We start from the raw sequence: 25,432 nt of genomic DNA, 5'->3' as shown, positions 1-25,432 counted from the left end.
GGTGGTGGCGGTCAGGAGCCAAATGCTCCAGATATGGAAAGACTGATTCCCTGACACCTCAAATGAACTGTCACTACTGCCATGCACTTCAACACCTGGGGCTGTGGTGAGACACAAGGGCAGTGCCCGAAATTGGCAATGATTGGCTCCCAGCCAGAAGCGTAGGCAACTCCTTGAAGCTTTGTCCATTATTTGGTAGCAGACATCCTGGAGATCTATTGAGCACATCCAACTGTTTTTCCCTAACAGAGGGAGTATGGATTGTAGAAAGACCATTCGGAACTTTGACTTCTTTACATACTCGCTTAACCTGCTGCAGTCTAAGATGAGTCTCCTGTTCTTTTTAGAACTAAAAAGAACCTGGAGTATGTTCCGAATCATGTCTGTCTGCTGGGACCTTTTGGATGACTATTTAATAGTAGCTTTTCTATCTCTATAGCCACTTGATCCCTGTGATTGGGTGGTACATCTGGGATCTTTTTGGGAGGGCGTGGTGGAAGGCAAAAAGGTATAGAGTAACCTCTGGTGATAATGTCTTGTACCCACTTGTCTCGAGTGAGATTTAGCCAGGCTTCTGGGTACAAGGACAGGCAACCCCCGACTGGCTCCAGAGACGTACAGTCTGGTTCCACATCAGGAATGCTGATAAGGACGGTCACAAAAGGAATCGTGACCTCCCTGCTTTTGTGGGCCTCCTCTGCCTCTAGGGTGACGTCTACCATTATTTCCTCCTCCCCTGCCTCTGAAGGAGGAATCACCTTGTGTGTCCTGGAAAGGTCTCGGATTTCTTGAACCACATTTTACCGCTCTTCTGACCTTTAGGGTAAGGTCTAGAAGGAAAGGTAAAACAGATTCCCACGGCAGAGTCTCTTTCCTTCCTGTTCACACCTGGTGAGGGTATCCTTCACCTTGGGTCCAAAAAAGGGAGGATCCGTCCATGGGGGCACTGGTGAATGTAGACATGAAAGGCTCAGCAAAGTTGCACAGACGCATCCAGGAATGTCTCCTTAAGGAGACTCCTGAACCTGCCGCCCTACTCGCACCATCAGCTGCGTACGAGATCAGCCGCATGGACGAGTTAATGGATGTGAGAGTAGCCAACTGGACACTGTAGATGGGACTGCTTCAGTAGCGGTACCCTGAAGAGCATCTCCTAACTCCTTTAGGAGATCTAAAACCACACTGTAAAAGCAAAATTAATCTCCAGATTAATCTCCTTTAGGAGATCTCTCTGGAGTCCCGTAAAATGTGATAGATAGTTCAGCGGAGTGTAAAAGCCGCTGAAGAGAAGATACGCTTCCCGTACCTATCCATCCTTTGAGATTCCTTATTTGGCGGATGGACAGAAGTAGTAGTCTCTCCTTCTTAGTGGCCACCTCCTGGGGACCGGTTCCACGGCATCAGAAGTCTGCCATGCTTTCTTACTCAAGATCCAGTAATTCATCAAATGGAGGAGACACCCATGAAGCTGAGGGCTGAGAGCCAAAAGCCTTCAGGTACACTGACTCCTCACTGGACAGGGTAACAGTGGGCCAGCCACCTCTCTGCCTGAGGATCTCCAAAATGTCTGCAAAGGAGACATCTTCAGAGGACAACTTAGGGGACCCCTCCGACTCAAGGTCCGTGTCAGATGCGAGACTCATCAGGGGAGTCTACATGCTTCCTCTTACATGACCTCTTCCAAGGGGGGGGGGGTTTCTGGGTAAGTCTCAGAAGATCGGAGGCCACCCAAATGGGGGTCCTGAGGCTGTGCGTCTCTGCCATCACGGGGGAGAGGATAATGAGACTGTAGTCTGCGCTTGAGGGAGTATAGCATCGGTACTTTTACGTGGGATGGATGAACTATCAAACATGCTCCTTATCCTCACGAAGACAGATTATTCCAGCTCTGAACGATGCCCAGGCTCCGAAGAGAGCATAGGTGCAGATGGCTCCAAAAGAATCTGCTCTGAGAACGATGTAGGGTCCGAGCTCACTCAGGCCGATGCACCAAGAGGAAGACTCTGCACTGAAGAGGTTCGGTTCCAAGTGTGCCCTCGGGGCCGACCAAAGAGCTTCAGATCCTAGACACTTCGGATGGCGCCAAGAGTGTTGGAGCAGAGCTCGGCTCAGAACAACCACATGGGGTGCTGGAGCTCAGGACACCACTATAGTCAGTACCAGCAATATCAGCACCAAAGGCCCAATCTGGGTTGGAGTCGGATCCGAAAAGCCTGGAAATGGTTGTTTCTAAATGCTCACTAGGAAAAATATTACCAAGTACATTATACACTTCCAGCAGTTGTAGTTTGCCCTTTCTGAAACTGTCAGCATAAAGTGACCACTCTAAAAAAAATTCAAGAGCAATATAAAAAGGAAACTATAAGTGGCACTTCAGATATGACAGGACTGCATAAAAAGAAGTTATGTAACATTCCATGTCTGTAGTCCATCTCGCCTACATTCTTGGTGGATGGGTTCAGAGCAGATCTACAGCTTCGACTCGGCCAATACTAAAGCTAGAGAGCTTTTACTGGCTCGAGGCTAGCCCCTATCCCATGGTGCCTCACGGCAATTACCCAGATCTAGTTTGCAAGAAAGCAATAAATACCCATCAGGTAAGACCAGTATGATAGCTGCATAAATGCAAAGTATTTTGAAAATATAATTCATGCCAGGTGAACAAAAAAAAGAACCAGGTCAGGCTGCAATAGAATAGTCCACCAGATCCCCCAGAAAACAAGAAGGGGGTTGGAGGGAGGGACGCAAGAATGTAGGAGAGATGGACTACAAACATGTAATGTTATAGTAAGTACATAACTTCTTTATGTTATATAGTCCTAGCTCGCCGTAATTCTTGCTGGATGGGACAGTGTCCCCTAGCACCTATATCCCAGGTAGCTTAAGCGACAAGACTTTTCAGCACAATGGACCTAAAGGAAGACCTGTCCCAGGAGGCCAAATCCAATTTGTAATGAGTGACAAAAGTATGTGGTCTTGCACAAGTAACTGCTGCACAAATAGTATCAATTGGGAGCCTAGATCTAAAGGCACATGAAGTAGCTACAGCTCTAGCAGAATGACCTTTAACTTGGATGGGTAATTGTTTGCCAGCTTGTTGATAAGCAAATGATATGCAATCCGAAAGCCATTTTGAAAGAGTAACCTTAGAAACAGGCTAACCCTTCTTGTTGGAAAAGGAAACAAAGTTCATCTGATTTTCTGAATTGCTTAGTCCTATGTAGCTAAAACCTGAGAATTCTGTGAACATCTAACTTGTGTGCTCTATACTCAGACTTAGAGTGGTTTGGAAAAAACACAGGTAGCTCAATAGTAGTATTCATATTGTGCTCTGAACATACCTTGGGAAGAAAGGAAGGGTTTGTCCTGAGACAGACTTTATCCTTGTGAAAAATAATGTACGGAGGTCGAATAGTTAGAGCTTGCAGTTCTGAGAGTCTCCTAGCAGATGTTATGGCTACTAAGAATATAGTGTTTTCCATGACAACAATTTTAGGTCCAATGACGAGGATGACTCAAAGGGTGCATACATCAAAGATGAGAGGACTAAGTTTAAGTCCCAGGGTTCTAATGGTTGTTTGATTGGAGGCCTGAGAAGAACTCCTTTTAAGAAAAGTTTTACACAAGGAATACTGCATGACTGGATTTCCCATGAAGCCAAAATGGAAATTGGAAATGGCAGCTAAAGTACAGTTGTGTACCTACCATAAATGTAGATGTTAGAGTGTATTCACTGTTGCAGTCATTACACTCGGGTTATCCTGCTGGCAGGCTACCCGCAGTCTGCCTGAATTTAAAAGTCTAGGTCCAGCGTCGGTTGCTGTAGCCTCTTCCCTGACATCAGTGTGCCAGGGGTATAAAAGATGCAGCAGACGCCATTTTCTTCAGTTTTTCTTGCCCCAGATGTCAGGTGCCCCCAAATTGGTAGGCAGAAAATTATACCAATAAGTATGCCTGCACAAAAATAAACATTTCATTCATCTACAAGCAAATACACCACATAGGTTGTATAGGATAGAGAAGTACAGGTAAGTCCCAGCAAAGAAAAGGGGGATGGTGGGTGGGTAACCTGGACTGCAACAGTGAATACACTCGAACATCTACATTTATGGTAGGTACACAACTGTACTATGTTCATCGTGTCTCACTGTTGCAGTCATTACACTTGGGTTGAATCCCAAAGCTGAGGTTGGGTGGCCGGGTCTAAATAGGATTAGGAGAGGCTATAAGGCCCTGCAGAACTGCAGTGGCAAAGCCTGCTCTGGATTTAGAGTAGAGAGGTAAGTGGTAGTGCTTGGTAAAAGTGTGTACTGAACTCCAAGTTGCAGCCTCTAAAATGTCTTTGGTACTCCTCGGAGGAAGGCTGCTGAAGTGGCTACTGCTCTGGTTGAGTGAGGCCTAATGCCCTTAGGCACTGATTTGCCATGCTGTGAATAGCAGAAACGAATGCAGTGGCCTATCAGTTTTGAAATAGTCTGCTTTGAGATAGCTTTTCCTTGTGATCCTGCAGCATATGCTACTAAAAGTTGCTCAGTCTTTCTGAAAGCTTTAGTTCTGTCCAAGTAGAAGTGCAGCTGCCTGTGTATGTCCAAAGAATGCAAGAGTCTCACCCTTATTCTGTGGGTTTGGATAAAAGGTAGGCAAATGAATGGTTTGGTTAACGGTCACACTGGACATTAGCTTAGGCATAAATGTCGGGTTCGTCCTCAGAGAAACCCGGTCTGGATGGAAAATGATAGAAGGTTCCACAGCCGTGAGTGCCTGTAACTCTGAGACTCGTCTTGCAGAGGTTATTGCTAGGAGCAGAGCTGTTTTCCAAGATAAGAACTTTATTTCAGCTGTATTGGCTGGCTCAAAAGGTGACAGTGTGAGTATTTCAGCTGTATTGGCTGGCTCAAAAGGTGGCAGTGTGAGTTTTTCCAAGACATAGTTGAGGTCCCATGCAGGTATTGGCGCTCTCCTTGGAGGTCTTATGTTTTTGGCCCCTCTGAGGTACTGTCTTAGCAATGGATGTGAAAAAATTGGTGGTTCCGTATTGTAATGAGCTGAAATGGCAGAAGCATGGATTTTAACTGATGAAAAAGATAGGCCTTTGTCCAGCATCTCCGTTAGGTATTGCAAAATCTGAGGAATATTTGGTACAAACGTGTCGATGCCTTGTGCCTGGTTCCAAGCACAGAATCTTTTCCATTTTTCTGCATAAGATTTTCTGGTACTGGGCCTCCTAGCCTCCAAAATAACATCCATCACTGCTTTAGAGAGGGGCGTGTTCTGAATGGCTACATTATCCGCCATGCTGCCAAATTTAGGGTTCTGAGTTGGCTGTGCAGGATCCGATTGTTTTGTTGGGTCAGTAAATGTGGAATTGGAGGCAATGGGCTGGGCCTTGAGACAAGGTCTTCAGGATTGGGTACCAGTGCTTGACGGGGCCAATCTGGAGCAATCAGAATCATTTTTGGCTTCTCTTGTCTGACCTTTAGGTGTACCTTGGGGAGGAGAGGCAGAGGAAGACATACTGTTAGGGTTTTCCAGCTGAAGGATAGGGCGTCCACTTTCCATGCTTGCTTGTGATAAGTCCTTGTACAGAATCTCTGTAGTTGGCAGTTGTGAGGGGAGGCAAATAGATCTATGCCTGGGCATCCCCATTTCTTTATTATCATGCTGAAGACTTGTGGATCCAGTTTCCACTCATGGGGATCCGTGAGGTTTCTGCTTAGTTCGTCTGCCAGAGTATTTTTCTTTCCTGGCAGGAATTGTACTTGCAGGTGTACTTGGTAAGTCAATGCTGTGTCCCACAAAGTCATAGCTTGTCTGCAGAGGGGGTAGGAATGAGCGCCTCCCTGTTAATGTACCACATGACTGTAGTATTGTCCGTCCTTATCAGTAGTTGTCCTGGATGGAGTAGATCCTTGAAAGCTGTCAGGGCATTCTGAACAGCTAGCATCTCTTTTTGATTGATATGAAGATGCCTTTGGCTTGTGAGCCATGTTCCCTGAATAATTTTCCTGCCATGTGGGCCCCACAGGCATAATCTGAAGCATCTGATACTGACTGCCTGGCTGTGGGTAGGGTGAATGGCTGTCCCTTGCTGTGGTGACAGGCCTGTGCCCACCATCGAAACTCCTGTTGCAGGCAAGGAATGAGAGTAATTAATGTTTCCAGGCTGTGACAATGTTGAGTCCAAACACTTTTTTAGATACCATTGTAGTTTCCTCATATGCAGTGTGGCATATGGAATTAGCAGAATGCAGGATGCCATGCAGCCCAAAGCCTGCAGAATTTTTCTTAAAGATAACTGGGTCCTTTGTTGCCAACATTTTGAAGTAAGAAGTCAGTTACCTTTGTTTGTCTGGCGTGAGATAAGCCATTTGGGCAGCTGTACTTAAGCTTGCACCCAGGAATATTATCTCTTGAGAGGGTACTAGTTTTGATTTCTTTTCGTTTACTGTGTACCCTAGGCAAATTAGTAATCTTTTTACGAACGCCAGATGCTTTAGTAGAAAGTCCTTGTTCTCTGCTTGAATAAGGCAATCGTCCAAGTAAGGCTATATTTGAATTCCTCTATCTGCAAAATGCAATTACTGATGCCAGGCATTTTGTGAAGACCCTGGGCGCAGTAGAGAAGCCAAAGGTCAGTGCAGAGAATTGGAAGTGCATTGAGCCAGCTATGAATCTGAGGTATCTTCTGCAAGATTGTCCGATTGGAATATGCAGGTATGCCTCTTTTAGGTCCAAAGTTACAAGCCAAGCCTTCTTGTCCAGCATGGGCAGAAGCTGCTGCAGAGTCAACATTTTGAATTTTGGAACGTCCAGAAATGTATTTAGAATGGACAGGTCCAGTATTGGTCTCCAAGCTTTGTCTTTTCTGGGTACCAAGAAAAGTCTTGAGTAAAATCCTTGTCCCTGCTCTTGCTGTGGTACTTGTTGAATGGCCCTCATGTCCATGAGGGATGAAACTTGTTTTTGTGCCTCTGCCCATTGATTGTGTGGCAGGTCTGGCATACTTTTTGCCCTTGTCAGGGTGTGAAAGTGGAACCTGTAGCCCTGGGACACTATATTCAAGACCCATTTGTCCTGGGTGATCATGTGCCAATTTTGAAAAGAGTGCTAGTTTTCCCCCCTAAGGGGGCTGCCAAAAGGTAAGTGCTTGGTGCTGGCAAAGGAAAGTCATTGCAACTGTTTCCTGTATGGCTGTGATTTGTCTTCTCCGCTTTTGGAAGTAGAAGCACCCCACTGTTTAGGCCTGTATGAGCCCTGGGGCTGGGATCTGCCTCTGGGGAATCTGTATCTGCCTCTTTGTGGCCTGTCAGACACTGGAAAGGACCAATTCTTTGTAGGCCAGTTCCTGCTAAATCTGGGTGGCTGTATCGGTAAGAAATCCTTATTGTTTGCATAGATTTCGCTTTGTTCACCATTTTCTTAAACACCTCCTCTGCTGTAACACCAAATAAGGTATCTTGCTGTAATGAAGCATCTTATAATTTTGCTTTAACATGATCAGGCAGATTTTGTTCCTTTAACCAAGCATGCCTCCTAATGACAGAACCTGTAACTGCAGCCCTGCAAGAGGCCTCCAGAGAATAAAAACCACTTTGCAATGTATGCTTTCCCACTTGTTCAGCTGCATGCAATAAATCCCGCATTTCCTTATTTTCTGCACAATCAGAATTTGACAACATTCTTTGTTTTAGCAGTGACATTAAGTATTGCTGATATTTAAGCATATGAAATTGACAATTTAAAGCCCTCACAGCCAAAGTAGCAGATGTGTAAACCTTTTTTTCCCCCCATCTGTCTAGTGCCCTTGAATCTCTATCAGAGGGGACAGGGATTTTTGCAGTGGAAGCTTTGATTCCCTTCGGGACCCTGAGAAATAGCTTCTGGGTTAGCAGCAGGGTTTTTATAAAGAAATTTATGTGAATCTGGAACCCTGTAGTATCTGTCTGGTTTAACAGGGGCAGGAGGTAGAGTCAGGAGAAAGTCCTGACTCTGAAAATACATCTACAATGTCTAACACAGGAGGAATAGCCAAAGGCCTGTGCTGAGGTAGTAAAAGACAATCTCTAAGCCTTTTCTTAGATTCCGAGTAGTCTTGACTCTCTCAGTGGAAGTGCTCCCTCATGGTATGCAGGGTTTCCCCAAAAGAATAATCCTCAGGCAGTGAGGCTGAAGGGATAGATTCTTCAGCATAAGAATCCTCATAAGGAGGAAGAGAGTATTCCTGTTCAGAAGAGGAGTCAGAGGAAATGGAAACCTGATCTGAAGATTCATATTCTGTCTCTTGCCTAGGCCTCTTGTCAGGAGGGGGATGGGAACCCCTGATCAAGGTAACTAGGCCTTCGGCCATTTTGAGCATCTGTTTTTTAGGCATGGTAGTCTGTCCTGGAGAATGCTGTACTTGTTTCTTTGTCTTTAGAACTGCTTTAGTCTGTTTTGGAAGTTGAAGTAGGCTTTACATACAACTGTGTAGGTCTGAAAACACTCTCAGAAGCCGATGCCTGCTCAGCGGCTCCGGACCCATCTGAGGGAATAGTTTCAGAGTGTCCAATGTCTTGAGTATCCACAGGCCTAGCTGGCTCCACGTGGGAGTAGTCAGCAGCCTGTGGCTCTGAGGTAGTGGGTGCCAGGGGCTGTGAAAGCGCCAGAGAACCGGTGAAACGGCAACTGGCTTAGCAGAAGCCTCGTCTGTTTTGGAATTGGGATGCCTGTCCTTTTCTTTTTCCTTGCGCTTTTTATAAACTCCGGTCATCGGTTGTTCCGACGGCATTGTATAATTGAATCTTCGGCCAAAGTAATGAAAGGCAAAATCGTACCAACGCTTAGTGCATTGGTTAAATCTAGCACAAAACCGACAGCTAGCAGCGTTGTGATCAGGGCCTAGGCAAGGAATACAGTATGAATGAAAATCCTTATGAGGTATTTGCGTCCCACAAGAAATACAGTTGTTAACTTTTTCTGACATCGGACTGGTGCAAGAAAAAAAAGCTTCCCCAATGGGGTACTTAGCTTTAATGAAGACTTCGGATCTGAAATTCATTTTTGAAAATCTCAGGAGTCGGGTGACCGGCACTTGCGAACTGCTTTTGCTTCGGGCACCGCGAGGCAAGAAAGACTGGAGAAAATGGCGTCGGCTGCATCTTTTATACCCCTGGCACACCGACGTCAGGGAAGAGGTGACAGCAACAGACGCCGGACCTAGACTTTGGAATTCAGGCTGACTGAGGGTAGCCTGCCAGCAGGATAACCCACGTGTAATGACTGCCAAGTGTAATGACTGCAACAGTGAAACACGAACATCTGAACTCAAACTGTAGCGGCTGCCGCACTTCATGAAAAACTGACGCTAGGAAGGATAAGATAGATTCTATAGGAGCCATATATGGATCTAAGCCCCAGTTCATAGCCCACAAAGAAAACCTTTTCCATTTGCTGGAATATAGTTTTGGACCGCAGGGGATAGGGGAAAACACCTGGCTATTCGTGGAACTGGAGCAGCCATGCTGTCAATTTGAGAGTGCGGATGGTGGGGTGGAACTGTCCCGACTGATTAATCAGGAGATCTGGAGATAGGTCCAGAATCCATGGTTCCTCCAAAAGGTAGGGCCACAGGAATGGAAACAAAACTTGACGAGGCCAGTAAGGAGCAATGAGGATTAAGGAACTCCAGCTGTCTTGCTTTCTGCATTACCTTTGGGATGAGTGGAAAAGGAGGAAAGGCATAAAGAAGTCCCGGGGGCCAATCATGAACTACAGCATCCCTGGGTGACATCCCCGGATGGAGAATGAGGGCAAAGTATCTGCTGCATTTGGTGTTCAGGTGAGTGGCAAATAGGTCACAGCAAGGCTGGCCCCATCTGTGAAAGCTCTCTTTTGCAACCACTGGATTCAAGGACCATTCGTGAGGCATCCGAATTGCTCAGCTGAGTTTGTTTGCTATTACCTTGGATTTCCCTGGGATGTGCTTTGTTATCAGGAAGCGTTGAGTATCCATCACCCATTTCAAAACTCTTAAGGCCTCTCGGCAAAGAGGGTAAGACTTGGCTCCTCCTTACTTGTTTATGTACCACATGACAGACATGTTGTCTGACTGAATCGCAATCGTCCCAGTGGGAAGAGAGCTGTGAAGTGCTTGCAATGCATGCAGCACCGCTCATCTCCAGAGCACTGATGAGCAAGTGGTTCTTGTGGTTCCGCTAAGTACCTTGGACTGTCATTCCCAGATAATGCCCCCCCCCCCATCTGGGAAGCGGCCGTGGTCAAAACTGCTTTCTCTTGGGGAGGAACAAGTGGACAACCTAGGATAAGTTGTTCTGTGTGCAACCACCATGTCAGATTCTTTTTGCAAGCGTTTGTTATCAAAATCTGGTGAGACAATGGAAGGTCTTGCATAGACCATTGGGCAAATACCAGCCACTGAAGTATCCTCATGTAGACAAGCAAGAGGAACTAATAAGATGGCGGAAGCCATAGTCCCTAGAAAGTACAGTTGTGTACACTTACCATAAATGTAGATATTGAAGGTAAAGACCAGGTTCTCTCACCACAGGAAAACGTAACCAACCAAGGTTTAGTGTAGATAATCCAACAGTCATTAGTAAGTTGCTTGCACATAAAACCACTTCAGTGGAAAAAGTTCTGTAAATTTCAGTATGAAGACAAGGTATGAGTATAATAGAACCAAAATTTATTAATAAAACGTGAGCGCTTTCGCGTAGCAGCTACTACGCTTCATCAGACAATAAAAGTAAAGCAAAATCTTCTTTTTATGTACAAAGGTTGTGAAAAGGGCGCCAAGTTTATGAACATCAATTAACTCATTAAATAATTACACTACTAGGGCTTGCAGCTTAATCGGGTGTTTTTAAAAAGGCATTCATTAAAAGCAGACATTTTTAAAAGGCATTTGTAAAGGGAAAAACTTGAATGTATCATATTGTATACGAATCATTTAAACAATGAAAATAAATAACAATGTTTGCATAGAATGTTGATATTCAAAATATTCAACATATTCAAGATGTTCAGACAAAGCAGGTATAAATCAAGTATAAATCCAGCGTTAAATCCGGTTACATATTTACTGCCTGTGCAGGAAGTAAACAGCTCCGTGTAATATACTAACATGAGAAAGAAAGCTGAATGACAAGTTAAGTATTAGTGCTCAAAATGATGCAACTGTCAGACTGAGGCTGAATCTGACTGCATGTTTTCTGCCTAAACACGAATAAATGAGACAATAAAGGAATATAAGACAATATTTTATCCTAAAATATTTCATGAAAGATAAATGATAGTGTATATAAAAAATGTTGGTGCATATAAAAAATTTTTTGTTAAAACTTGAGTTATTATGCAAGTTAAAAGTTGAGTACTGATGAATGAGTAAATGAATGAATAAATAGTAAATGCATAAATTCATAAGTTAATGATTCAGAATATTTACATAAATAAATAAATAAATACATAAATTTGCATACATAAATTCATACATTAATGGTTCAAGGTATTTAACTAGAAATGTATAAAATATAAGAACACAACATTCAAAGCAGTTTTAAAAACAACATAAGAAACAACATAAAAATAGCAATATAAAGAGGCATATTAAGGAAGTTTATTTAAAAATGGAAATTTTTTTAAAAAAAATGTTTAAATTACTGAGAATGATTAATAGTAGTAATGATATATTTAGAATATATGAATTAAAATTTTATGTAAAAAATCTGTACATATGTGTAATAAAAACACATTCAAATTCATTATGTATAACATTTTCACCACATTTCGACATATCTTGTCAAAAAATTTGATAAGGTGAAAATAGAATGATAGAATGAAATGGAAAAAACTTTGTTAAGTCCCAATATTTACCTAGCTTCTAAGACAGGCTTAATTGAAATATAACTATTAATGCCTGGAGGTATATGAGCTGCTAACCTTAGAATCCACTTTAGTTCTTTATTGTTTAAATTCAATACATTGTCACCCCCTCTTAAGTTGGGTTTTATTACTTCCAAAATTCTGAAGGCAAATTGATGTGAGGGATGTTCCAATGTGTGTTTCGCTAGTGCGTTTAATTCATTTTTTCTTTTTATATCATATAAATGACCATAGATTCTATCCTTCAAGCATCTTTTAGTCAAGCCAACATAAAAAGCTTGGCATTTATTACATGTTGCAAGATAAATTAGATTTTTAGTAGAGCAGTTGGCATAGAATCTAGGTCTAAACACATAATTCATAGTAGGGTGATGGAAATCAGATTGGTTAGCAATATATTGGCATCTGTTGCAACTGTGGCAAGGAAAAGTGCCTGTCTTATGAGTAATGGTAGTTATTGTGGAATGAATGTTATGATTATCGTTGCATAGTCGTTGTTTGAGGTTTAGACTATTTCTAAACATATAGTGGGGTGTAATCCCCACTATTTGTTTAATAAAAGGGTCCATAATTAGGACTTTCCAGTTGTTATAAAACACATTCTTTATGTCACTGATGGTACTGGTGTAATTCAAGGTTATTGGTATAAACTTCATTTGTTTATTATTATTTATGTTTATTCTATTGCTAAAGTGTTTAGCCTCTGTATGTATATTCGTATTAATAATGCTGTTAATAGTTTGAACCAATTTTAAGTCATATCCTCTTTCCGAAAATAAAGATACTAATTTATCTGCCTCAAAATTTAATACATCAACATCCTTGCATAGTCTGTTTAATCTAACAAACTGGCTTTTTACAATGCCAGGGAACACATATCTAGGATGCATGCTGTCAAAGGTGAGCAGCGTATTTCTCCAAGTGGGTTTCCTGTATAGTGAAGATGTAATGGAACCACATTCTGTAATGCTTAAGGTCACATCCAAGAAATTTATTGAAGTGTGAGAGCATTCCATGGTAAATTGGAGAAAAGAAGATGTGGTTTGTAAAAAATCCAAAAAATCTCTGAACTCTTTTTCAGTACCTTCCCAGATAATGAGAATGTCATCCACAAAACGTTTGTAAACCTTTATGTTGGAAAACAAAGGGTGAGTAAAAAGATATTTGCGTTCCCAATCAAGTACAACCAAATTTGAATAGGTATTGGCGCAGGGGGTGCCCATTGCCACCCCCCACTTTTGTAGATAGTAGTTGTTTAGGAACATGAAAGCATTGTTGTTTAAAACTATGTCTAATAATTGACCTAGAAGTAGTTGCCTGTCATTTGTAAAGCATGTTTCACTTAATAGTATTTCACGTATTGCTTCAATCCCCAAATCATTAGGAATAGATGTGAAGAGGTTCTTCACATCTAAAGTAATTAGTAAATATTCTTTGTTATGAGGAGTTAAATGAATAGTCGATAAATAATCGAGCAATTGATAGGTATCTTTTAAAATGGTATTGAATGAGTCAACCACAGGTCTGAGTAAAAATTCTATTAAGGAGGAAATGTTGGCAGTTACCCATTTGTCTCCTGAAACAATAGGTCTAAGTGGAATTGGGTGTTGATTCTTGTGTATTTTTGGTAGGCCTTTGATAATAGGTATGGTGGGGTCACTTATAGTTAAATAGTCATACATTTCTTCACTAATCTGTCTACAAATGAGCATGCCATATAGTGCATCATGTACATTTTTAATGATCTTATTAATTTCAATTAAATTCACTTCTGCATATGTAGAATCATCATTTAACATCATGAGCATATTCTCATTGTAGTCTGTAGTGTTTAGTATGACTACCCCACCACCTTTATCAGCTGGCTTAATATTAATATCTTGATGGTTGCTTAAGTATTGCAAGGACATGAATTCATCTAAAGTAAGATTGTAGAATTTAGGTTTCAATTTCTTGGAAAATAATGCATAAAAGTCATGTTCACACAAATTTAAAAAGCACTCAACATTATGAGGAAATGGGGGAATAAAATTACTTCTTTTTTTAAAAATAAAGTCTGGATGTTTATTAGGAAAATCAGTTTTATCTTTAAAAAACACCTTTAAAGCTATTAGCCTACAAAAAAGTCTAAGATCTATTAATACTTGGCTCAAAGTATCTGGACAAGCTGGTATGAAGTTGAGCCCACGATTCAAAAGGGAAATATCTGCATCAGAAAAAACAATGTCAGAATAATTGTATAAAAGGTTAGTCACATTCTTGTTCTTCTGCCCGGATGGTAGTTCTCCTGTGACAGTTTTCTTTTTCTTGGGCCTCGACTCAATGAGCGTCCCCTTGCTTGAAACTGTTGTCTCACTGGATACGGTAAAAAAGAGGACGAGGATGGCCCTGAGGTGTTAGCAGAGAATGTGTCCTTTGGTCTAGCTCCTAAGTTGTTGGACAAACGTTGTAACGCTAATTGATTGGGAGGGGGCGTATCAAACGCAACAGTAGGAGCAATGTTAACACCCTCTGAAGGTGTAGCTGATAAAGATTCATTAGTAGACTGTGGCTCATTTGCATCATTATTAGAATTAGTCATATGAATTATGGATGATGGTTGATTCACATTTTCATTTAACTTGTTTGTGGCTTGTGCCATATTGTTGCCTTTCGGCCATACAAATATGTGCCGAGTCTTAAAATCTTGAAAGTCTCTCTGTAGTTTGCGTAACTTTGTTGCCTTCAATCTTTCACTGAAGTTCACTTGAAGGCAAATGTTACATAGTTTCCTCACACAGTATTCAGTTTTAAATCGGTTACTAAGATCTTTAAATGTTATATCAATTTTACTACGCAATTCTGTTTCAATAGGGTTAAAATATTCGAGTAAAAGTTTTATGTACCTGAACCCGAGGTCAATGTTGAGATCCTGCCATTTCTTGAGAAGCGTTGGATGCGCCTCTCCATACGATGGCATGCAAAGGACTCGCATCCCTCTGGGCACAACTGAGTGGTGTAGGCATGCTTCCAGGTGTTGCCTCTGCCAGGCATATCTCTGCAACCGATACATGTCATCCTCGAGGTCCTTTGCTGCTACGTTGAAATCAGCTATGTTGCAGCCTTCCTCGCTTGTTGGAACAGCGTTGCCAGTCAACGATAGATCCAGAGCCAATAAAGGGTTTGCCTGCTGATGGAGTAAATCAGTTAGGATCGTGGAGGCATCCCTCGTCCCCGGATTGTAATCTAATTCGATGTTAATGTTCTCCATGATGTGCCGTTGGTGAAAATATGAAGATGAGAGAAGACTGTAAAAAACTTTTCACCGTCAGCCGAAGAGAGAGCCAGTATAGCCAAAGCAAATATGAAGGTAAAGACCAGGTTCTCTCACCACAGGAAAACGTAACCAACCAAGGTTTAGTGTAGATAATCCAACAGTCACTGGTAAGTTTCTTGCAAATAAAACCACATCAATAAAAAGAATTCTGTAAATTTCAGTACGAAGGCAAAGTATGAGTATAATAAAACCAAAATTTATTAGTTAAAACGTGAGCGCTTTCGCGTAGCAGCTACTACGCTTCATCAGACAATGAAAGTAAAGCAACATCTTCTTTTTATGTACAAAGGTTGTGAAAAGGGCGCCAAGTTTATGAACATCAATTAACTCATTAAATAATTACACTACTAGGGCTTGCAGCTTAATCGGGTGTTTTTAAAAAGGCATTCATTAAAAAGCAGACATTTTTAAAAGGCATTTGTAAAGGGAAAAACTTGAATGTATCATATTGTATATGAATCATTTAAACAATGAAAATAAATAACAATGTTTGCATAGAATGTTGATATTCAAAATATTCAACATATTCAAGATGTTCAGACAAAGCAGGTATAAATCAAGTATAAATCCAGCGTTAAATCCGGTTACATATTTACTGCCTGTGCAGGAAGTAAACAGCTCCGTGTAATATACTAACATGAGAAAGAAAGCTGAATGACAAGTTAAGTATTAGTGCTCAAAATGATGCAACTGTCAGACTGAGGCTGAATCTGACTGCATGTTTTCTGCCTAAACACGAATAAATGAGACAATAAAGGAATATAAGACAATATTTTATCCTAAAATAATTCATGAAAGATAAATGATAGTGTATATAAAAAAATGTAGATATTAGAGTGTATTCACTTGTTGCAGTCATTACATTTGGGTAATCTGCTGGCAGGTTGCCCTCAGTCGGCCTGATTAACAAAGTCTTGCGTCCTGCATCGGTTGCTGTCCCTTCTTCCATGACGTCAGGTCATCAGGGGTATAAAGCATGCAGCCGATGTCATTACATCAGTTTTTCTTCCCCAGATGTCAGGTGCCCCCCAAATGGGGTGCAAATGAAATTAAAAACACAAAACATATACCTCCAATCCCCAAAACAAATGCACCAAAAGGGCTTATAAGCATATAGCGAAAGAAAGAAAAGGTATAGTCAATGAAATAAAGGGTGCTGGAGGGAGGGTAACCAGGACTGCAACAGTGAATACACTAACATCTACATTTATGGTAAGTGTACACAACTGTACTATGTTCGTCGTGTTTCACTGTTGCAGTCATTACATTTGGGTAGATTCCCAAAGCTATGGTAGGGTGAAGGAAATTATACAGCATTAGGACCAGCTATAAGGCCCTGCAGGACAGCAGTGGCAAAGCCAGCTCTAGATTTAGAGAAGGTAAATGGTAATGTTTGGTGAACGTATGAACCAAGATCCAGGTAGCAGCTTCTAGAATGTCTCTGGTAGGAGCACCTCCGAGAAAGGCTGTAGAAGTAGATGCAGCCCTGGTGGAATGAGATCTGATCCCCTGGGGGATAGTTTTACCATGGTGCATATAGCAGAAAATAATAAAATGGCTTATCCATTTGGAAATAGTCTGCTTTGAAATAGCCTTTCCCTCTGCCCCTGCAGCAAATTCCACCAGTAGTTCAGATTTTCTTTGAGATTTTGTCCTGTTTAAGTAAAATGTAAGTTGTCTGTGTACATCCAATGAATGCAGAATCCGCTCCCCCTTGTTCTGTGGACTGGGAAATAAATTTTGCAAATGAATGGCCTGATTAAGAGCCACGCTGGATACCACCTTAGGCATGAAGGATGGATTGGTCCTGAGAGACGCACCCTATCTGCATGAAAAATGATGAAAGGCTCCACTGCCATAAGAGCCTGTAATTTGGAAATCCTTCTAGCTAAAGTGACTGCTAAAAAGAAAGCGGTTTTCCAGGAGAGAAATTTTAAGTCTGCAGTAGCAGCTGGCTCGAAAGGAGGGGGAGAGAGTTTTTTCAATACAAAATTGAGGTCCCAGGCAGGGGTTGGAGCTCTCCTGGGTGGTCTTATGTTTTTGGCCCCTCTGAGATACTGCTTTAGCAGAGGATGAGAGAAGAGGGGAGGTTCTGTGTTGTCATGAGCTGAAATGGCTGAGGCATGGATTTTTATGGAAGAAAAGGACAGGCCCTTGTGAAGCATCTCAGTTAAGTATTGTAAAATCTGAGGAATATTGGGCACTGCTGTGCTTATCCCTTGAGTGATTCCAGGCACAGAATCTTTTCCATTTGTCAGCATAAGATTTTCTAGTACTACGCCTTCTTGCCTCCAAAATGACATCCATCACAGGTTTGCTTAGGGATGCTAAGGGTGAATTTAGGTGATTAGCCACGCTGCAAGATTCAAAAGTTTGGAGCTGAGTGTGCAGAATTTGGTTGTTCTGCTGAGACAGTAAGGTGTCTGAGGCAGGTGCCACGGTGGAAGGTGCGACACTACGCAGGAGTGGGTACCAGTGTTGGCGAGGCCAGTTTAGAGCAATCAAAATCATTTTTGGTTTGTCCCGTTTAATTTTTAGTAGAACTTTGGATGAGAACAGGGGCAGAGGGGAAAAAGGCATAGACAGATAGGTTTTTCTAGCTGAATGATAGAGCATCCACTTTCCAGGCTTTTTTGTGATGAGTTCTTGTGCAGAATTTGTCCAACTGACAGTTCTGGGGTGAGGCAAAAAGATCTATGTCTGGACTCCCATTTGCATGTCAACATATTGAAAATCCATGGTTCCAGTTTCCATTCATGTGGGTCCATGAGATTTCTGCTTAGTTCGTCTGCCAGAGTATTCTGCTTTCCTGGCAGGAATTGAGCTTGTAGTTGTATTTGATAGGTCAAGGCCGTGTTCCACAATGCCATGGCTAGTCTGCAAAGGGGGTAGGAGTGTGTACCCACCTGCTTGTTTATGTACCACATAATTGTGGTGCTGTCTGTCTATCATTAATTGTCCTGGATGAAGGTAGTCCTTGAAGGCAGTCAGTGCATTCTGTACAGCTAGCATTTATTTTCGATTGATATGAAGGTGCATTTGATTTGGGCTCCATTTGCCCTGAATGCACTTCCCTGCCAGATGAGCCCCCCAAGCATAGTCTGATGCATCTGTAGTTAGGGTTTGGGGGGCAGGGGGTGAAGTGAATGGCAGTCCCTTGTTTTGGTGGCAGGCATCTTCCCACTATAGGAACTCTAGTTACAGGCAAGGTATGATAGGGATCATGGTTTCCAGGCTGTGACAATGTTGACTCCATAAACTTTTTAAGTACCACTGAAGTTTCCTCATATGCAGTCTTGCATATGGAATTAGAAGAATGCAGGAGGCCATGAACCCAAAGGCTTACAGAATTTGTCTTGCAGATAGCAGGGTTTTAGTGGCCTCTTGTTTGAAATAAGTTACCAAATTAATTTGCTTTTCTGGCGTAAGGTAAGCCATATGGGCAGTTGTATTCAAGCTTGCACCCAGGAATGTAATTTTTTGAGAGGGTACCAGTTGGGATTTATTTTCATTTATAGTGTACTCTAGACAAGTTAGAACCCTTTTTACAAATGCCAGATGTGTCCCTGTTTTCTGCCTGAATTAGACAATCGTCCAGGTATGGATACATTTGAATATTTCTTTGCCTGCAAAATATAATTACTGGAGCCAGGCACTTTGTGAAGACCCTGGGCGCGGTAGATAAGCCAAAGGGCAGTGCAAAGAACTGTTAATGCAAGTAGCCTGCTTTGAAGTGGAGGTATCTTCTACAAGATTCCCTGATTGGGATATGCAGGTAAGCCTCTTTTAAGTCGAGAGTTACCAACCAGGCATCTTTGCCTACCATAGGAAGTAACTGTTGAAGAGTCAGCATCTTGAAATTTGGAATGTCCAGAAATGTGTTTAGAGTAGATAAGCACAGAATGGGACACCATGATTAGTCTTTTCTGGGTACCAGGAAAAGGCTTGAATAGAAAACATTGTCCCTTTTCCTCTTCTGGTACTGGTTGAATAGCCCCCATGTTCATGAGGGACAGTACTTGTTTCTGGGCCATAAGGCACCATGGAATACGGGCCAGCCTCGAGCCAGTAAAAGCTCTTAAGCTTTAGTATCGGCCGAGTCAGAGCCGAATATCGGCTTCAAACACATCCAGCAAGAATTATGGTGAGATAGGACTACATAACATCAAGTTTATTTGTCAAAACACTTGGTGCTAAATATAATGAAAAACTTAAGTAAGCAGGCAGCCAGAGGGGAAAAACTTATGAATACATTTAACTATATAAAGTTGCAATGAATAACCATTTACTATACATAGGGTCAACAATTCACTGAGAAAGGGGAGGGGCAGTTTATTTTTACACCACTAGCACAGCTACTCCCTCTTTCCTCAACCTGGTTAAATGAAGTTTCAGCAAAACAATAACACAAAAAAAATCAAACCAGGAAGGACACAACTGCTTTAAATACAACTGTAAGGCTTACTGAAACCAAAACACTAGTGCTACATAAAGATAAGATCTCTCTAAAATCACTAATTAATGAAGCATGACAGACTTAAAGCAAGGGTTTAAATGTAACTTGTATAACTAGAAATTCAGACACATACCGCTCCAGCCCAGATAGGTGCTCTTGTATTCCTCAGTACAGTCACTTTCCTAAAGGTAGTGTCTATGAATCCACTGACAATGCACACTCCAGCACAAGCAATCTGTAGGATCCCAAGGACAACCATGCTCTTCTGATTGAAGATAAAATATCTATAGCGGTCCATTGTTGTAGGAAATGTAAATACAGAGGAATATGCTCAGTTAAGAGTCCTAGGAAGTACACCAGCCTGCAAAGACAAGAGATGATTACCTAAAAACAGACAAGTGCAACAATGAAAGGGTGGAAGTGCAAAATAAGGCATATTACTGAAAAGTGCTAGGAAGATCAAAGAAATACCTTCCCAGTAACGGCAAACTGTGCACATATCACACACAAGATCACAATATTTATATCTTGCAAATCTGTCCGCTTCTGTTTTGCCCCTTAAGCACAGAGTGTTCAGAAGCCAAGGCATAAGTGGGTAAAAATGATCACCACGCTTTAAAACAATGCATACTCACCATATACTAATGCAAGTATTACAACAAACATTGAAAAGACTATAACCAGCTTAGATGTTACAAATTATTAAAGGCAGGACTACTGAAATATAGCCACAGACATGTATTCTTGGTGCTGGCATGACCGTGAATACCACAGGAATGGAGCTTACTAAGAAAAAGTACAGTTGTGTACACCTACCATAAATGTAGATGTTAGAGTGTCTTCACTGTTGCAGTCATGACTGTAGAGTTCTCCCCTGCCGGCAGGCAGCCCTCGGTTGGCCAGAATCCCAAAGTCTGGGTCCGGCGTCGGCTGTTCAACCCTGCTCCCTGACGTCAGTGCTCCAGGAGTATAAAGCTGACAGCCAATGCCATCTGCTCCAGTTTTTCTTGCCCCAGATGTCAGGAGTTCCAAAATGAAAATGGTCCCATAACCTTTGCAAATACACCTCAGAAGAATGGTGAAAAAAGGAACCACACAAAAGTAAAAATAAGAGGGGACAGGAGGGAGGGAAACCCAGACTGCAACAGTGAAGACACTCGAACATCTACATTTATGGTAGGTGCACACAACTGTACTATGTTCGTGTTTCACTGTTGCAGTCATGACTGTAGGGTAGAATCCCAAAGCTGAAAGAAAGGGAGGTGGTCATAAAGAAGAAGGGGCGGCTAAAAGGCCCTACAAGACTGCAGAGGCAAAACCTGCCTAGACTTAGAGTAGAGAGGTAAATTGTAGTGCTTAGAGAAAGTATGCACTGAACTCCAAGTTGCAGCTTCCAAAATGTCCTTGGTAGGAACTCCCCCTGAGGAAAGCCGCAGAAGTGGCAGCAGCTCTGGTGGAATGAGTCCAAATGCTCCCTGGGATTTGCTTTCCATGGTGTGAATAACAAAATCTGATTCCATGAGCAATCCATTTGGAAATGGTTTGTTTAGAAATAGCTTTACCTTGGGAACTTGAAGCATAAGAAACAAACAATTGTTCTGATTTTCTGATGTCCTTGGTTCTGTTCAGGTAAAAACGTAGCTGTCTATGTACATCCAAGGAATGTAAGATCCTTTCCCCTTTATTTTGAGGAGTGGGGAAAAAGGTTGGCAAGTGGATAGTTTGATTTAAAGCCACTTTGGAGACCACCTTAGGCATGAAGGTCGGATTAGTCCTCAACGATACCCTGTCTTGATGAAAAATAATATAAGGTTCCACCGCCATAAGGGCTTGTAACTCTGAAACTCTCCTGGCAGAGGTTAGTGCTAACAGGATAGCTGTCTTCCAAGATAAAAACTTGATGTCAGAAGAAGCAGCAGGCTCAAAAGGAGGCAAGGTTAGTTTTTCCAAAACATAGTTGAGATCCCAAGCAGGAATGGGAGGAGATCTAGGTCGTCTTTTTTTAGCTCCTCTGAGAAACTGTCTCATGAGCTGGTGGGAAAAGATGGGAGGGTCTGTATTATAATGAGCAGAAATAGCAGAGGCATGGATCTTAATGGAAGAGAAAGAGACCCTTGTGTAAGAGATCTGTCAAGTAAAGTAAAATTAAAGTAATGTTAGGAAGAAGAGGATCAGAATCCTGAGCCTGCATCCAGGAACAAAATCTTTTCCATTTTCCTGCATAAGATTTTCTAGTGCTAGGACGTCTGGCTTCTAAAATGACATCCATAACCTGCTTGGGTAGGAAAGAAGAAATCAAAGGTCCTGGATTAACCAGGCCGCCAGGCTGAGAGTTCTGACATGAGTGTGTAGAACCAGACCCTGATGCTGGGACAGAAGGTTCGGAAACTGAGGTAAAATCCAAGGGGGCTCCAGGCATAGGTTTTTTAGAGTTGGATACCAAAACTGCCGAGGCCAATTCGGAGCCAACAAGATTATCATCCTGGGTTTGTCCTGTTTTATCTTCAATAAAACTCGTGGAAGAAGAGGTAGAGGTGGAAAGGCATATCCCAAGAGGTTCCTCCAACTGAATGACGGGGCATCCCCTTTCCAAGCTTCTCTGTGGAAAGTCCTGGTGCAAAAAGTCTGTAGCTGATGATTTAGATGGGATGCAAAGGGATCTATGTGAGGAAATCCCCATACTGCTGTTATCATCCTGAATATTTTGGTGTCCAGCATCCACTTGTATGGATCCGAAAGGTTTCTGCTCAAACTGTCGGCCAGTAAGTTTTGTTTCCCTGGTAGAAACTGAGCTTGAAGATCCAGATTGCAAGCTAGTGCTGTGTTCCATAAAGCCATGGCTAGTCTGCAAAGGGTGTAGGAAAGAGATCCCCCTTGCTTGTTTATGTACCACATAACTGTGGTGTTGTCTGTCCGTATTAGTAGATGTCCTGGTTGTATGAGATTCCTGAAGGCCAATACAGCTTTCTGAATGGCTAACATTTCCTTTAAGTTGATATGCAGGTGCAACTGATCCTTTGTCCAAAGGCCCTGCAGACAATTGCCCTGAAAATGGGCTCCCCAAGCATAATCCGAGGCATCCGTGGTTAGAATCTGAGAGGCAGGAGGTAGATGGAAGGGCTTCCCTTTGTTTAGAGCACATGCCCTGGACCACCAAAGAAATTCCTTTTGAAGGCAAGGAAGGACGGGAATCAGTATGTCCAAACTGTGGCAATGCTGAGACCATACACTTTTTTAGGTACCACTGTATCTTCCTCATGTGTAGTCTTGCATATGGCACGAGAAGGATGCAGGAGGCCATGTAACCCAAAGCCTGCAGGAATTTCCTTGCAGATAGATGGGTTAGAGTTGCCAAGGCTTTGAAAGTTGATGCCAGCTGTAATTGTTTTTCGGATGTCAGAAATGCCATCTGGGTTGTAGGGTCTAGTAGAGCACCCAGAAAAGTTATCTGTTGTGATGGTGTCAAATTTGAGTTTATGTTTACAGAAAATCCCAGGAATTTGAGGAGGTTTTGTACAAAGTCCAGATGCTGGAGTAAGACATCCTTGCCGTCTGCCTGAATTAGACAATCGTTCAGATAAGGGTAAATTTGAATTCCCTTGAGTCTGCAGTAAGCGACTACAGGAGCCAGGCATTTGGTGAAGACCCTGGGCGCAGTAGACAATCCAAAGGGCAGCGCAGAGAATTGAAAGTGCCTCGATCCAGCCTTGAACCTGAGGTATTTTCTGCGATCCTGCCTGATGGGAATGTGTAAGTATGCCTCCTTTAAATCCAAAGTCACCATCCATGCATCTTTGGACAGCATTGGAAGTAACTGCTGTACAGTAAGCATCTTGAATTTTGGAATCTCTAGAAAGGTGTCTCCATGAGTTTTGCTTCCTTGGGACTAGAAAGAGCCTGGAGTAAAACCCTTTTCCCATCTCTGAAAGAGGAACCAGTTCTATGGCATTCATAGCCAAAAGAGCTTTCACCTGGTTTAAGGCCTCCGTCCATTGATGTTTTGGAAGGTCTGGCCATCCGCTTGGCCTTGGCAAGGTATGAAAATGGAATTTTGACCTCTTAAAATCACATCCAAAACCCATTTGTCTTGGGTTATTTGAGCCCAATTTTGATAAAAAAGAGAGAGTTTTCCTCCGAGAGGGGCTTCCAGGCAAGACGTTCCTGTAGCCCAACAGAGGAAGTCATTGAGTTTGTTTCCTTTGAAATTGTGACCTGTCCTCTCCTCCCCTAGGGGTAGAAGCAGTCCACTGTCTTGGTCTATAAGCAGCTTGTGTTTGAGGCCTCCCTCTGGAGCGTCTATATCTACCCCTCTGAGGCCTGTCTGAAGAGGGAAAGGACAAGTTTTTTTGAAGGCCAATTCCTGCTAAATCTAGGAGGCTGTACTTGTAAGAAATATTTAACTGTTTGCATGGATTTCGCCTTATCCTCCATCTTTTTAATCACCTCTTCAGCTTTAGATCCAAACAAAACATTATGTTGAACGGGAGCATCCAATAATTTAGCCTTAACTTGTTCAAGTAAATTTTGTTCCTTTAGCCATGCATGTCTTCTAATGACCATGCCAGAGGCCGCAGCCCTACAAGAAGCCTCCAAGGCATCAAATCCACAGTGTAAACCATGCTTCCCAACCTGTTCAGTGGCATGCAATAAGTCATGTAATTCCTTATCTGCAGGCAGAAATGGAAGTAACTTTTTGTTTTAAGACAGACAAGAGAAATTGCTGATATTTAAGCATATGAAACTGACAGTTTAAAGCCCTAATGGACAAAGTAGCAGAAGCGTACACCTTTTTTTCCCCATCTTTCCAAGGCTCGAGAATCCTTTTCAGTAGGAATGGGATTTTTGGCAAGAGCGGCCTTAACTCCCTTAGGACCCTGAGAAATGGTTTCAGGGTCAGCAGTAGGGTTCTTGTATAAAAACTGATGGGAATCAGGAACCCTGTAATATCTATCAGGCTTAACAGGAGCAGGAGGAAAAGAGTCAGGGGTTAAGCTAGCCTCCGAAAAGGCATCATCCACAATATCCAAAACAGGAGGAATAGCCAGGGGTCCTAGCACAAAACAGACAACTAGCTACGTCGTGGTCAGGGCCTAAGCAAGGAATACAGTAAGAATGAAAATCCTTATGAGGTATTTGCTTCCCACATGAAATACAATTATTAACTTTTTCTGACATTGGAGTAGAGCAAGAAAAAAGTTTCCTCAACGGGGTAATTAGCTTTGAGTGGAGAAGAAAGTCTTCGGACCGAAGTATATTGAAAAATTTGTCAGGAGTCAACCGACCGGCACTTGCGAACTGCTATTACCGCACGGCAAGAAAGACTAGAGAAGATGGCGTCGGCTGTCAGCTTTATACTCCTGGTGCACTGACGTCAGGGAGCAGGGTTGAACAGCCAACGCCGGACCCAGACTTTGGGATTCTGGCCGACCGAGGGCTGCCTGCCAGCAGGGGAGAACCCTACAGTCATGACTGCAACAGTGAAACACGATGAACATCTAGTGTCTACCAGTGATTTCGAACCACAACCTGTTAATTAGCAGTTGCCTCCCCATCCAACTTGGGCAGGCAAACAGTACTTGAAATAAAGTATAGTAACTTTGCGTGAGGGTTATAGTACTCTCACCTGGATATATACAGTGACATTATGATTAACTTAAGTTAAATGGCCTACAAATTATTTGTTACAATGTAATTACTATACTGATTATTTAACCCCCTTTTGAAGATGTTCTCCTAGAGTAACTGGTGTTGGCATCCTGAAATAATTTCAATAATTTCTC

The 25,432-nt window shown here is 42.3% G+C and overlaps 2 protein-coding genes across 2 annotated transcripts in view; both read right to left on the bottom strand.

Moving 5' to 3' along the window:
* The window catches only part of LOC122793510, a 1,396,143-nt gene extending 1,376,114 nt beyond the window's left edge, over nt 1-20,029 (bottom strand). Inside the window, exon 1 of the mRNA XM_044061631.1 lies at nt 19,786-20,029. Coding sequence (XP_043917566.1) covers nt 19,786-19,950 — 165 coding nt within the window. The 5' untranslated portion in view covers nt 19,951-20,029. The remainder of the gene's footprint in view (nt 1-19,785) is intronic.
* The window catches only part of SETD7 (SET domain containing 7, histone lysine methyltransferase), a 1,173,783-nt gene that overhangs the window by 1,061,103 nt on the left and 87,248 nt on the right, over nt 1-25,432 (bottom strand). The window lies entirely within an intron of this gene.

This window comes from Protopterus annectens, chromosome 2.part0 (genome assembly GCF_019279795.1).
Source record: "Protopterus annectens isolate FY-2018-M chromosome 2.part0, PAN1.0, whole genome shotgun sequence".
Lineage (NCBI taxonomy): Eukaryota > Metazoa > Chordata > Ceratodontiformes > Protopteridae > Protopterus > Protopterus annectens.
Note: the sequence above shows the minus strand (reverse complement) of the source record. Positions and strands in the feature narration are given on the sequence as shown.